Source organism: Rosa chinensis, chromosome 1 (genome assembly GCF_002994745.2).
Source record: "Rosa chinensis cultivar Old Blush chromosome 1, RchiOBHm-V2, whole genome shotgun sequence".
NCBI lineage: Eukaryota > Viridiplantae > Streptophyta > Magnoliopsida > Rosales > Rosaceae > Rosa > Rosa chinensis.
This window is the reverse complement of record NC_037088.1, coordinates 40,374,583-40,388,309: the sequence shown is the minus strand read 5'-3', so window position 1 is coordinate 40,388,309 and position 13,727 is coordinate 40,374,583. Positions and strand designations below refer to the sequence as shown.

General features: G+C 37.9%; 3 protein-coding genes across 3 annotated transcripts; all 3 read right to left on the bottom strand.

The window, feature by feature from the left end:
• Positions 1 to 3,109: 3,109 nt before the first annotated feature.
• LOC112181665 (ethylene-responsive transcription factor 13) lies at positions 3,110 to 4,075 on the bottom strand. The gene has a single exon (XM_024320047.2). The coding sequence runs from the start codon at positions 4,036 to 4,038 to the stop codon at positions 3,424 to 3,426; it is 615 nt and encodes a 204-aa protein (XP_024175815.1). The 5' UTR covers positions 4,039 to 4,075; the 3' UTR covers positions 3,110 to 3,423.
• Positions 4,076 to 5,360: 1,285 nt separating this feature from the next.
• On the bottom strand, positions 5,361 to 6,397 carry LOC112179073 (ethylene-responsive transcription factor 2). Its single transcript, XM_024317391.2, has one exon. The coding sequence runs from the start codon at positions 6,297 to 6,299 to the stop codon at positions 5,646 to 5,648; it is 654 nt and encodes a 217-aa protein (XP_024173159.1). The 5' UTR covers positions 6,300 to 6,397; the 3' UTR covers positions 5,361 to 5,645.
• A 4,301-nt stretch (positions 6,398 to 10,698) lies between these two features.
• On the bottom strand, positions 10,699 to 11,588 carry LOC112173512 (ethylene-responsive transcription factor 2). The gene has a single exon (XM_024311152.2). The coding sequence runs from the start codon at positions 11,482 to 11,484 to the stop codon at positions 10,765 to 10,767; it is 720 nt and encodes a 239-aa protein (XP_024166920.1). The 5' UTR covers positions 11,485 to 11,588; the 3' UTR covers positions 10,699 to 10,764.
• Positions 11,589 to 13,727: the final 2,139 nt, after the last annotated feature.

The window sequence follows — 13,727 nt, the reverse complement described above, 5'->3', positions numbered from 1 at the left end:
AAAATTAGGGATTTCAAGTTTTCGGGGCAAATCCGGCTTGTAGACTTGAAATTGATTAATGTTGTAGTTGAGAAAGTTGTTGGGGATGTTATAAGGAACATTTTGTTATTAAGTTTGGTGATCCAATTTGGGGTGAGAGGTGGCGGCTAGTGGGGGCGCGTCCGGCCATTTCAGACCTTCTGTTTTAGTTTGTTAGGTAGAGAGTAGCATTATAGACATGTTGATATGAACTTTGTAGCGATTGGTGCATGTTTTAGAAATTATCATAATTTCTGAAGTTTCAGAAATTCAGGTTTTGATTTGGGAAGATCCGACCGTTGGATCAACCAATTTTTTATAGTTGTTATAATTATTTAATCAAAGTAGCCTATGAATTTTGAGCTTGTTCCGATATGAATTTGAGCTTTCGACGAATTATCATTTTTAGGTTTCCATTATTCTTATCATCAATTTAATTTCAGGTCTGAAAATGTATTATTCATAATATCAATTTGTTCAGGACAACGTATAGATCGAGTTCGAGGAAGAAAACATTGGACGGCAATCGTAGCTACAAATCTATGAGTGGACATTTGCTTTCAAAATAAATTATGCATGCAGTGTATTACTTTTGGGCATTTATTTATTATGAGATTTATTTATGATTTGAGTCTTTGATATTTTATGTTTGTATGGCTTATTGAGAAATTGAGTTGTATGAGCTTTGATTTCTTGATTTATGTTTTCAATGATTTATTGATGATCTCCTGAGTTAATATTGAGTTTCATTTCCAAAAGCATTCATTTATTTTTTAGCATTCTGAGTATCGAGTTATTGAGAGAAACATGGAGATTTAAATACTTCAAGTTTATGAGTTAACTGCGATATGATAATTATTGATATTCAAATATTTGAGTATAAACCAGTTATCGAGATTTCATGATTTTAATATTTTAATGAGATTGAGTTTAGTTTATTTGAGGAGGTGAATACGTTAGAGCATGCATGCATTACCTAGTTGGCAATATCCTCCAGGTAATAATTTGGTCGACAGTACCCTCCAAACAATATTTTGGTCGGCAGTACCCTTCAGAATATATTTCCGGTCGGCAGTACCCTCTAATGCGTCATCTGGTCAGCAGTACCCTCTAGGTGGCATGAGATGACTAGTCAGCAGTTGCCTCTAGTCATCGCCTATTTTACGATATGAGTTTTTACGGGATTTCCAAGAGTTTAGAGTTGATATTTCCAGTATGATTGGAGATATCAGTATATTTCTGAGATTTCTGAATGATTTTTTTGAGATATATCAGCATATGAGTATTTTAATGAGATTTTGAGACGGTTTTCGACGTGATTTCCATTTCGAGTTGAGATTTCAATACCAAAGATTAATTAAAAGTATCTCCACGAATCCTTACTGCATGCTTGGTTTTTATGAAAGTAAATTTGAGAAAGCATTAGATATTTGTTTTACTTTATGTACAATTACTTATTTTCGTCCACTCACTCTAACGGTTTTTAAATGGTTTTCCCTAGGTTTTTCGGTTTCTCGTGGCTAGTATACAGAGTAGTTGAGGTGGAGCTTGCGTAGGAGTCAAGGCATAGTGACCACCGCTTCCATCTTCTTTAATTGTAGGTTACATGTTAACCTACTTGTACTCTATTCCAGTTCATTTGTCTAGATTGCTCTGATGATCATCTTTCAGTTGTATTAGTATGAAAGATATATAATTTGATTTGAGTCTTGAATTTCAGTTTGGTTTTATGTTTCTTGTTGGGGAGTCGGTTATGAATTATGGGGAGCAGGTAGGTTCCAGGAGATAAAGATTATTAAGGAGTGTTAGAACGTTTTCACAGGTTTTGGGTAGTCCACTTTTAGCTGAAGTTCCGCCAAATTTTTGGTAGAATTTCTTCTAAGGTAGGCCCCATGAGCCTATTTTGGGTCTCAGAGTAAAATTCGGTTCGGGTCTTGTTAACTATACAGTTGTTAGCTCTCCCCTAAACATTTTCACTAAAATATTTCCTCAAGATACTACTGCTAGCTATAGCTATACATTCTGAACTCTCCCTCAGCTTTTTCGGTGTGATTTGAGGTCATCGGAATCAGAAACAATGGCAGACTCCATGGTCCAGAATGGAGTTAGGAATTAGTCAATAGTGTATGTTGTCCTAATCCCAAATTGAGTCGATTTCCTATAACGAAAAGGATTACATACTCCACCATCGTGAAATACAAATCCGACTCACACTAGGTAATTACCAATTAGGACGCGGCCATCACTATATAGTTGTTAGTCTCTCCCCCAAAACATTTTCACCAAAATATTTCCTCAGGATACTACTGCTAGCTATAGCTATACATTCTGAACTGTCCCTGAGCTTTTTCAGCGGGACTTGAGGTAATCGGAATCAGAAACAATGGCAGACTCCATGGTCCAGAAGCTACGGATCGGTAGGGTTAGATGTGCTGATTGCCATGATCAGATTGAGGAGGGACAATGTCGACCGGAAAAGAAAAGGAAAAGCTCCACCGTGGACGACCCCGTACCTCTATCATATAAGAGTTGCAGCATTTGTTCGGAAGAGTATACTGTGGGATCAAAGGTGGCTGTCGTGCCTTGCTCACATCAGTTTCATCTAGAGTGCATAGAAACATGGCTAGGAGAGAATCACTATTGTCCGGATTGCGAACTTGCCTACCGCCTACTGATCCATGGTCGAAGGAAGTACGTGGTTAGCCGTGACGGATGGTCTGCTATATCCATATTTGTAGGATTTATCCTCCTTGCTTTATGCATTAGAAACTTCTGATAAGTTGATCATCATCATTTTGATCTTCTTGAACAACAATATTGAAGGTTGATTACTGTAATTGAATTACATTCAACAAATGTCCAGTGCTATTTCCTTGGCTTAATCCTTAATCTGTTTTTACATACATTTGTTGACGTTTATTTTTAATGCTATAATTATGTACGGTAAAGTGAGAAATTAATTATCATATAATAAGAAGTGATTCAATAATCGATTGAAGGCTAGAAGCCCTAGAACAGCAAGTACCCCAAAGCACAAGTCCCAAGAGCTCTTACCCTGGTGCATGTGATTGATGCAACAATTCGAGTTCTTTAGTATTATATATTAATTTCCCTGCTAGATCAACTATCTGCTCTTATCTAGATCATAGATTTTCCAATCACTTTGTCCCCCACGTGTGTGCGCGCGCGCGCGTGTTCATCAAGCTACTAGATCTGGAAAAGTTTTACTGGAAAATGAAATAGACCTGAACAAGCTAATACTCATAACGCAATATTTACATCTTCGTTTGCCGGAAAAATCGATCTCTATAAAAAGGAAAGAATGTCCGAGCATTCAGATGGCGACAACAGCACCATATCTTCGTCGCCAAATGTGAACGAGTCCACTTGGAACACATGAAACTCTTAAGCAGCTTCACCCAACTTGGCTTTCGCGGCTGTCGAGTCCACTCCACTCCTCCTCCTCTTAGGCTTCGGCGAGCCATCTTCTGACGACGGAGATGACAGCTCCGGCGACGCACGCTTGGGAAGGACACGGCCCACTTCCATATCATGCGTGCCAATCAAGTGAGGAAAGTTAAGCTTAGCTTTGGAGCCACGCATTTTGAAAGCAGCTCGGTCGTAAGCCAAGCCTGCGTCCTCCGCCCTCTCATAGGTACCGAGCCACACTCTGGTCCCGTTCTTTTTCGGGTCCCTTATCTCCGCCGAGTACTTTCCCCATGGCCGCCTCCTCACGCCCCTAAAATTATGCCTCTCCCTCGACGGCGTGTTGTGTTCACGCTCCGCCACCGCCACCTCCACCTCCAGTTTACACGTGAACACTTGGTTCGGCTCCTCCACGATCTCCAAGTCGTTGCTCGATATTTCAATTCTGCTAGAGCTTGAAGTACTTTGAGCAGGAGAGTTTGCAAAAAATGCCGACTGGGTATCAAATTCAAAATCGTCGTCTAGAAGATGTTGGCGGATGGATTCCAAGAGAGCCCAGTTCGAGTTTGAGAAGCTTTCAGTTTCTGTGGACATGTTTTGAAATAAGGAGTAGCTGTGATTTGTGGAAGTCTCCGTGTTTTGGAAGTTGTGAATATATGAGACTAATTTGCCTTTGCTATTTATAGATAGGGAAGTGGGATGGAGGCTTATCGGCATTGCTTGCAAACTATGTCATTAAAATGGGCACAGTTGCTTCTTTGAGACTTCATTGGTATGATGAGGCTTCATATCGTCACATGTTTTTGATGCTGCAACAATATTCTTTATTATTTTTATTTTATTTTAGCACGTCCTCTATTATATTGGGTTAGATTTGGAACGTTGAGGGAAAAATAATTACATCATTTATCTGACAAATAAAAAAAATTATAAATTCATTTTTTATTGGAAATTGTTTGTAACAACTTCATTCAATTGCAGATAATTAGGCTAGCCCAAGAGGTGTGGGGAGTTAGGAAATTAGGTTATAATTAAGCTAGACGAATGGTTCGATTGTTCTCCAACGTAAAAATAAAAAATAATAATAATAAATAATTTGAAATTTACACTCCCTAAATTGTAATCGGAGGGAGTATTACAATATTTAACAAGTGGATAGAATAGTTGATGCTGTGGCTGATATTCTAGCTAAATTTGCACTCTTAAGTGGGCAGGAGGCAGTACTTGCTACTTGAGTTGTTTTTTTTCTTTGCGGTGGAAGGAATTTATTTTGAGGCAAATACCAATAACTACAAATAATCACTATATTTTACCAAGAGCAAACTCCACTTTTTCGGAGCCCATGCGGCTAGCAATACTAACGGGTTGTTAGCCCATCATAAACCTGATGAGAGAAAGAGCACTCGAATTTTAAACAAATTGTTCAACATGCCACTAACACTGGTATAAGCCATTTCTCCCAAAATCAAAACCGTCCTAAAATCAAAATTCTCTCTAAATTAATAAATTTAGGGCTCTGACAAAGCTAGGTGGCGAAGCGAGAGGGAGAAGAGAGACGGTGAAGCGAGGCGAAGAAGCGAGACGGAGAAACAACGCGGCGAAGCTAGACTGAGAAGCTAGGTAGCTAAACGAGACAGCGAAACTATTGTTTGGTCTTGGCCTGCAAATCTACCAGCAAGGAACACGGAGATCGTGGTGTACTTATTTTAAGTTTATAGATTTGTACTATAACTATTAGTAGTATGGTTGCATTATCTTTCACTATTAATACGTTACTTCAATTGTTAGAATTGCTAGATAATTATGGTTGGGTTGTTCCTTAAATAAGGTAAAGCTCTCCTTAAAAGAGTGTTTTAAGGGTGATGGAAGTCTGTTTCCTCACTCTTCTTTGTGTCTATATAGAATAAAGCTTTGTAATCACTTTTTCTTTAATGAAGTAATATACCAGAAAAGCTTCCACAAGTTTGTGTCTGTTTTTCTTCAATAACCTCTCTCACAAATATTGTTAATTTGTTTTCGGCTTTTGAGATTTTAGATACTTTATATGGTAAAATAAATCTTGAGAAATTGTACCAAAAATGATCTAAATCTGAAGAAGCTAATACCTATAATGCAAAATTTACATTTTTGTTCGCCGGAAAAATCACTCCAAAAAAGAAAGAATGTCTGAGCATTCAGATGGTGACAAGAGCGCCATATCCTCAACCAATAGTTCGTTGCAAAATGTGAATGAGTCCACTTGGAACACATGAAACTCTTGAGCAGCTTCCTCCAACTGGGCTTCCGCCGCAGCCAAGCCCACTCCACCCCTTTGGCTTCGGCGAGCCATCTTCAGTCGACGTCGTGGAGGACGGAGATGACGGCTCCGGCGAGGCACGCTTGGGAAGCACACGGCCCACCTCCACATCATGCATGCCAATCAAGTGAGGAAAATTAAGCTTAGCTTTGGAGCCACGCATTTTGAAAGCGGCTCGGTCGTAAGCCAATCCTGCGTCCTCCGCCTTCTCGTAGGTCCCGAGCCACACTCTCGTCCCGTTCTTTTTCGGGTCCCTTATCTCCGCCGCGTACTTTCCCCACGGCCGCCTCCTCACTCCTCTAAAATGCCTCTGACCCGATGGTGTGTGGTGTTCACGCGCCGCCACCTCCGCCTCAAATTCACTAGTGAATGCTTGGTTCTGCTCCACTATCTCCGCATCACTGTTCGATATCTCAGTGCAGTTAGAGCTGGAAGTATTTTGAGCTGGAGAGTCAGTGGAAAATGCCGACTGGGTATCGAAATCGTCTTCGAGAAGATGCTGGCGGATCGATTCCAAGAGAGCCCAGTCTGAGTTTGAGAAGCTTGTTTCTGTGGACATTTTCTTTTGTTTTTGAAATCTGGGACGTTGTATGAAGGTCTTGAATATATGTTGTAGTTGACTAGCTGTGCTGTGAGTTTAGGAAGTCCCGAGTAGTTTTGAACTTGTGTGTTGGGGATTATCAGGCTTTCTATATATATCCGTGAAGCTTTGTTACCCTGTTAGGGTTGTTGTTTCTAAGAAACTCCACCTGTACTGCTCTGCGTTTGAGGCTTATTTTTGTCACGTTTTAAATGCTACAAACAAATTTTTTTATTAATTTTTTTATTTTAGCACGTCCCCTATTGTATTTGTTTGGTTTGGTTCTTTGACGTTAGATTCTTCAGATTGATGAACATATATCATAAACTAAAACAATAAGAGAATTATTGATCCGAATTTTTTTTTTCTTTTCATCTAGAAGCATATAAGATATAAGCAACTCATCAATTGATGGCATAAAACAAAAGTCGTTAACAGATAATTAGACCTTGAATACAATTGCTTCTTTTTTTTTTGACAACATAAATTGCATATCATTATGCAATTGAGATGTTTACATTAGATATTAGTACATTGGATACTTTTGTGGCCCATCCTCAACTCATTATTGAAATGCATGATACATAAGTGCATTCCAGGCTAATACACTGCCGGATTGCAGTTTCTAGAATATAAGTACAAATAATTAAATTATGATCATTAACCACCAGTTACTCATTCAATTCCAAAATGATTAATTTGTGCCTAATAAAGAGTCTATAAACCCACTTTAACACTTAAGTGGCCCGATACTCCTTTAGAATAAGCGCGCTATTAGAAGTTCACCATTTTCATTACCTAAAACTACTCATAGACCTCAACTTGCATTGACATCAACATCGCCTTCGAGTCTTGGACATTCTGTTATAGAAAAGGAAATGTACGTGAAGGCCGCAAGGGCGAGGAGTGAAATTCGGCTAGCAAGTTGTGTATTGGAAGACAAAGGCACATATACCAAAGAAACCATGTCCTCCTTATCGTCTTACCAACTAGGGCCAAAAACGTAGAGTTATCACCTTCTCTGGTACAGAAAAACATTTGATCCTTAATGGTTTTTCAATATCTTCGAAATTATTTTTTAAATGTATGCCTACAGATTCTTTCATTGGATACATTTTCTTCCTATGAACAATAATGCTACACGCATCTAAGGCACATAGAAAAGTTTATCTTGATGACGTTCAACAACGCATGCATTGTGCCAATTTGTTTACATGATGGATTGAGTGATGCACACAATAAATTATAATGGTATGAACAACCATGTGATTATTGGCAATATTTTTGTTATGTCATTAAAATAAAAAGATTCTATTGATTAAAATGGTGGAAGACGCCTTCCAAAAAAAGGAAAAGAAAAAAAGGTGGAAGACGAGAGCAGCCATGGTGAGCCTCAACTACCATGCATGAATCTTGAAAAAGCTAGCATTTCTTTTTCAGTTTTGATGTTTAAGAAAGAAAATATTGTTTCATTTAGAATTGAAATCTGAGTTTGTTTGTGCTTATTGTAAAAGATACATAATGAATTTTTAAATTATAATAAGTTCAAGGGGTTTTGCATATATATACAAAAATATAAATTAAAAAATTAGAATAACTCAAAAACTAAGCGTCGCCAAATTACTTTGTCAGACATTATTCTACCAGAAATAGAAATTAAAATCTGAGTTCTTTTATGCTTATTGCAAAAGATACATAATGAATTTTTTTTAATTATAAAGGGTTCAAGGGGTTTACATATATATACAACAAAATAAATTAATAAATAAGAATAATTAAAAAACTAAGCGTTGCCAAATTAATTTGTCAGGACGTTATTCTACCGTAGAGAAAACACGTGGTAAAAATATACTTTAACTTATGCCTGTTTACACCTTAATTTGCAGCTTCTTCAGAATTATTTTTTTGGAATTTATTTGCAGTTTTCATTATCATTTGACATCTTTTGAACATTTAGTCTAATTATGAAAAAATTTGACTCTATATTTTATTATTATTTCTTTTAATCAGGAAATTGAATGTGCATTGATAAAGGTATGAAAGTAGTATGAAACCCAGCATTCCGAATGAAGTACAATGACAGCTGAAAAGGGCGTTGATAAACAAAGGACAAGATTGGTCTAAAAGTGGAAGCCCAGACCAGCAAAAAACAGTAAAAAACTACTCAAACACCCAAGTCAAAACTCTCTTCATATCTATCGTCTCCCGCTACCTACGCTGCCATCGAAGGCTGAGTGAATGATTATGTTGCCGAGCTCTACCAAAAAACTCTGTCCATGACAACAAGTCTTCATCCTAGCACCCCTAGATGGTGGAATCCTAGGAGTGGGCTCAACTCCTCCGTCCCCTATCAGGACTAGCTAGGTCGACACAAAATCCATACCAAGTAATTCTGGTTTCGGAGACTACATACTGATTGAGGCTAAGAAAGTGAGGGCTAGCAAGTAGCCAATCCAAGGAATAAAAAAAAAAAAAAAAAAAGGGCTGGTTATGTGCCATAGTCCACCTCATGATGATTTTTCAGTCATTTTAAATATAAAATTTGGTACAATTATGGTCCTACAAATTTCACTATAAGAGATAGATAACATTTCCAAATTTACAAAAAGTAATTTTAATATTAAATAAAAATTACAATTCGTTCAAATTAGTAAACTCTGTATATCATATATTCATATTAAAAAAAAAAAATTCGCTAATGGCCGGAATCCTACCAATTATACGTGTCATGTTATCTTACCAACTACTTTTATGTAATTACCATATATGTCAAATTCTCATTTATACACAGTAAATTAGACAATAAAGATTCCTCTCAGGGTTAGATTCGTAGGATGAATTTTTACTGATAACACTCTCACTAACTTGCCTTTTTCAGTCCTAACTGTCAAGTATGATTATGTATCGTAAATATATCGGGGCATGTTGAGGGAAAGAAACCATCTTGAATCCCTTGTTTTTGTTTTATCTGTGAGAAGGGCCTACATCACCAACAATTCAACCAGAAAAACTACAGAAAAAGAAGAAGAAGAAGAAGAAGAAGAAAAATGGGTATGATGAAGAAGTTGAGTGAATTGAACACTCTCTGTGGAATTGATGCATGTGCTATTGTTTATAGCTCATTTGATTCTCAACCCGAGGTTTGGCCTTCTACTTCTAGTGTTGAAAAAGTTTTAAAACAGTTCAAGAATATGCTTATGACTGAGAAGAGTAGGAAGATGTTGAGTCAAGAAAGCTATATGAGGGGGGATGATCTCTAAATCTGATAATTAAGCAGTTAAACAAAGTGAGAAGGCAAAATCATGAGAAGGAATTGAGATTCGTCATGTTCCAAAGTCTCACCACGGGAACTCCCTAATTCCAGAATCTAAGCATGATGGATATGGATGATCGTGGGTGGCTTATCAAACAAATATTGGATGAGATTGATAACAAAAAAAAGTCTCAATGAGGAGGTGGCCGAAAATCAGAACCAAACTATCCAATTTACAACAATAATCCATGCAACAGTAACTGATCAAAAGCTCATACCAAAGAATACATGGTCTATGAACATAGTGAATCCAGAAACCACACCAAATATGAGATTTGATGAAGATGAGGCTATCCATTTGGAGATCCACATCATAATAGTGTGGTGTTAGTTCCGAATTTGCAATTTCTCATATTTAATGTCATTATAATGTCTCATCACTTCATAGTATGTGTTCTAGCTCTTATACAAGTTTATGTAATAAGTGGGACTTGGTCTCTAAATTGTCCAAGACCAAGAAATTAATATCGCGCGGCTAGTCCTTATTTGCTTTAAAAAAAAAAAAAGGTTCATCAATAAAAATCTAATGTAATACTAGTTTCGAATGTTCTTCATCTTCAATGTTTATGAATAATGTTCAAATAAAAAACTAGTGTTTCCACATTCAATTCTAACATATATTAAAAATCAATGATGAAGCAAATTTTTATGGATTTGCAAATTTGTTGTATATCCAGAGACTGGATCAAATGGATGAGAAGAACTTAAGAATCCAGAGCTGTCGATCCTGCATCGCTACTCGATCGAAACTCCTCCGTCCGGCCACGACATACCTTAGCACCAGTTGCGTTTGACTCGTCAACCTATTGCGGAGTCGCCTTTAGTCTCTATTTGTCACATACCTTAGCACCAGAAAGCATTTTGGCATTTTTAGATTATTGTTGTCGATGCATGAAGTGAGAAAACATCTTGCTCCCAGGGAAAAAAAAATTGATTTTGTAGACTTATTTTAAGTTTGTAGTCTTGCATTTTAACCTCTCTGACAAACATTTTTAATTTGTTTTCGACTTTGAGTTTTTAGATACTTCATATGGTAAAATAAATCTTGAGAAGTTGTACCAAAAATGATCTAAATCTGAAGAAGCTAATACTCATAATGCAAATTTACATTTTCGTTCGCCGGAAAAATCACTACAAAAAAGAAAGAATGTCTGAGCATTCAGATGGTGACAAGAGCACCATATCCTCAACCAATAATTCGTTGCCAAATGTGAATGAGTCCACTTGGAACAGTTGAAACTCTCGAGCAGCTTCATCCAACTTGGCTTTCGCCGCAGCCGAGTCCCCTCCACCCCTCCTCCTCTTTGGCTTCGGCGAGCCATCTTCAGACGACGTCGTGGAGGACGGAGATGCCGGCTCCGGCGAGGCACGCTTGGGAAACACACGGCCCACCTCCATATCATGCGCGCCAATCAAGTGAGGAAAGTTAAGCTTAGCTTTGGAGCCACGCATTTTGAAAGCGGCTCGGTCGTAAGCCAATCCGGCATGCTCCGCCGTCTCGTAGGTTCCGAGCCACACTCTCATCCCGTTCTTCTTCGGGTCCCTTATCTCCGCCGCGTACTTTCCCCACGGCCGCCTCCTCACTCCCCTAAAATGCCTCGGTGCCGATGGCGCGTGGTGTTCACGCTCCGCCGCCACCTCCTCAAATTCGCTAGTGAATGCTTGGTTCCGCCCCACTATCTCCGCATCACTGTTCGATATCTCAGTGCTGTTAGAGCTGGAAGTACGTTGAGCAGGAGAATCTGCGAAAAAACCCAACTGGGTATCGAAATCGTCGTCAAGAAGATGCTGACGGATCGACTCCAAGAGAGCCCAGTCTGAGTTCGAGAAGCTTTCGGTTTCTATGGACATGTTTTTTGAAATCTTCTGGGTTGTATTGAGACTTCACTCTATTTTGAAGCTGTGAGTTTTGGAAGTCTTAAGAGTGGATTTTGAAGCTGTGTGTTAATGGGGAGTATCAGGCCTTCCATATATACCTGAAGCTTTGGGAAGCTTATCGACCTTTTGTTATATTGGTAGGGCAGTTGCTGAGAAACACCATTACCATGCTGTGCGGGTCAGGCTTGTTTTTGTCACATGTTTTGTATGCTCAAATGAATTGTTTTTTCTTGTTTTTTTTTATTATTATTATTATGTTTAGGTTTTAAATATTTGCACGTCCTGACCCCTGACCTGACGTCCTTTATTATACTTTGTTTGGTTTGGTTCTTTGGTTTGGTTCGGAACCTGATGAATTATTCATTATTCTCTCTATGATAAACAACAAGAAATTATTGATCTGAAACTTTTCGACATCAAACGGTAATATTTCTTTCATATAGAAAAACTATTACTAAATAATTTAGTAACTCATCAATTAATAAAGAGTCGTTAACATGAATAAAGTTTAACTAGTGTAATTTATAAAACAAGATCAAGTAAACACATTTAAGGAAAAACAAAAAGAAAAAAAAAACACTATAAAACCACTTATAGTTATCATGTTACCTAAGTAAAAAAGGAGGACCACTACGGCCCTAGATAAAAAATGAGGACCACTTGGGCAGACCAAGAGCCATATCCTTCTTTGGTTAGTACGTTAGTGCCTTAGTGGTTACAGACTAAAGTTGCGTTTTGAAAACTCTTCAAAATCATTATGAATTTTTCTTTTTTGGTGTTGATATTATGGAAACGTACGCCATCATTAGATGCATTTTCTTCCTATACATAATAATGCTACATCTAACAGATAATACCACATAAAAAAAAACTAAAAGAGTTTATCTTGATGACGTTCAACAACAGGGGCCAATTTATTTATATACATGATGTGAGTGATGCGAAGTTAGCAAGTACAATAAATTATAACCGTATGAACAACCATGTGAAATTGTGAATAATGAAAATGGTACAAGATGAGCAGCCTATGGTGAGCTCATCTACCAAGAATCTTGAAAAAGCAGCTCTATTATATTTTTGAAAATGATTAAGAAAGCAAATAATTTTTTTTTAGTTAACTGAAGCTTATTGCAGAGAGTATTGAATTCTTTTTTTTCTTTTCCTTTCGTTTTTTTTAAAAAGGGGGATAGGAGTCCCATCAAATGTTATATTGAATTCTTAAATGTGAAAGTTTTTGTGGTTTCGTACTGATATACAAGAAATTAATTTTAAAAGGGGGAGCAAGTCAAAAACTAAACATCACCAAATTAAACTATAGACAACCTTCTGATATACATTCTATCAATACTTCTGAAATGCTAGCCGACTATATATCTAACAATCAATGGAATGAAGAAAAAATAAAAAGTGTACTTTCTTTTAATATATATATTGTTAGAAAAATTATTGTCATTGTTTTACCTTACACAAATTACCCTGATGAATTTGGTTGCGGTCCTACTAATAATGGAAATTTTACTATTAACATTTTCTTTTAAACTAGTATAAGAAGAAAAAAAAGCTGTACTAGGGTTTCTCCCTAGCCGCGTTGTTTGCTGCGCCGTTGAAGGTTACTAGCGGTGTTCGACACCTAGGCAAGGGTCGCGCCCGGTGCTGACCCTTGGGAGTCGTTTTCTGGCGAAGCTAAGTGTGGAAGACGAGGTTATTAATAGAGGTCGGTGCGGATTTGCATTGGTATTTAGATGGAATAGATTTCTGATGGTGATTGGGCACCTTCGGTGGCAGACAATGCTTCTGATGGTGGCGACAGGTCTTATGGCGACGGCACTTCTTCTGGAGACGACGCTACAAGTGGCGGCAGATTGCTTGGCGCCGGTGTTACAAATCTGGCCGGATTTGTTCAGTGGTGCCTGGGTGCCCGACATCTAGGTGTCCAAATCAGAAAGTTGGAGTGCACGGCTGGGTTTCTTTTGGGGCCAAGGTATACCTCAATTAGGCTTGACCATTTGTATTTGGGACTTAGGAGGGGCTTCGCATGGTATCGTGGTTATCAGTATTATTTCGGGTGTACTGTGTTTATGTGCTGGTAGATGGCTCATCTCTACATTCTATAAGGGATCTCAATACAATATTACTGTGAGTACCACGATTGTGTACCTCACAAACAGTGTTACTTGTGTTGGGACGAATATAGTTTTGATTGGTCTCCCAATCTC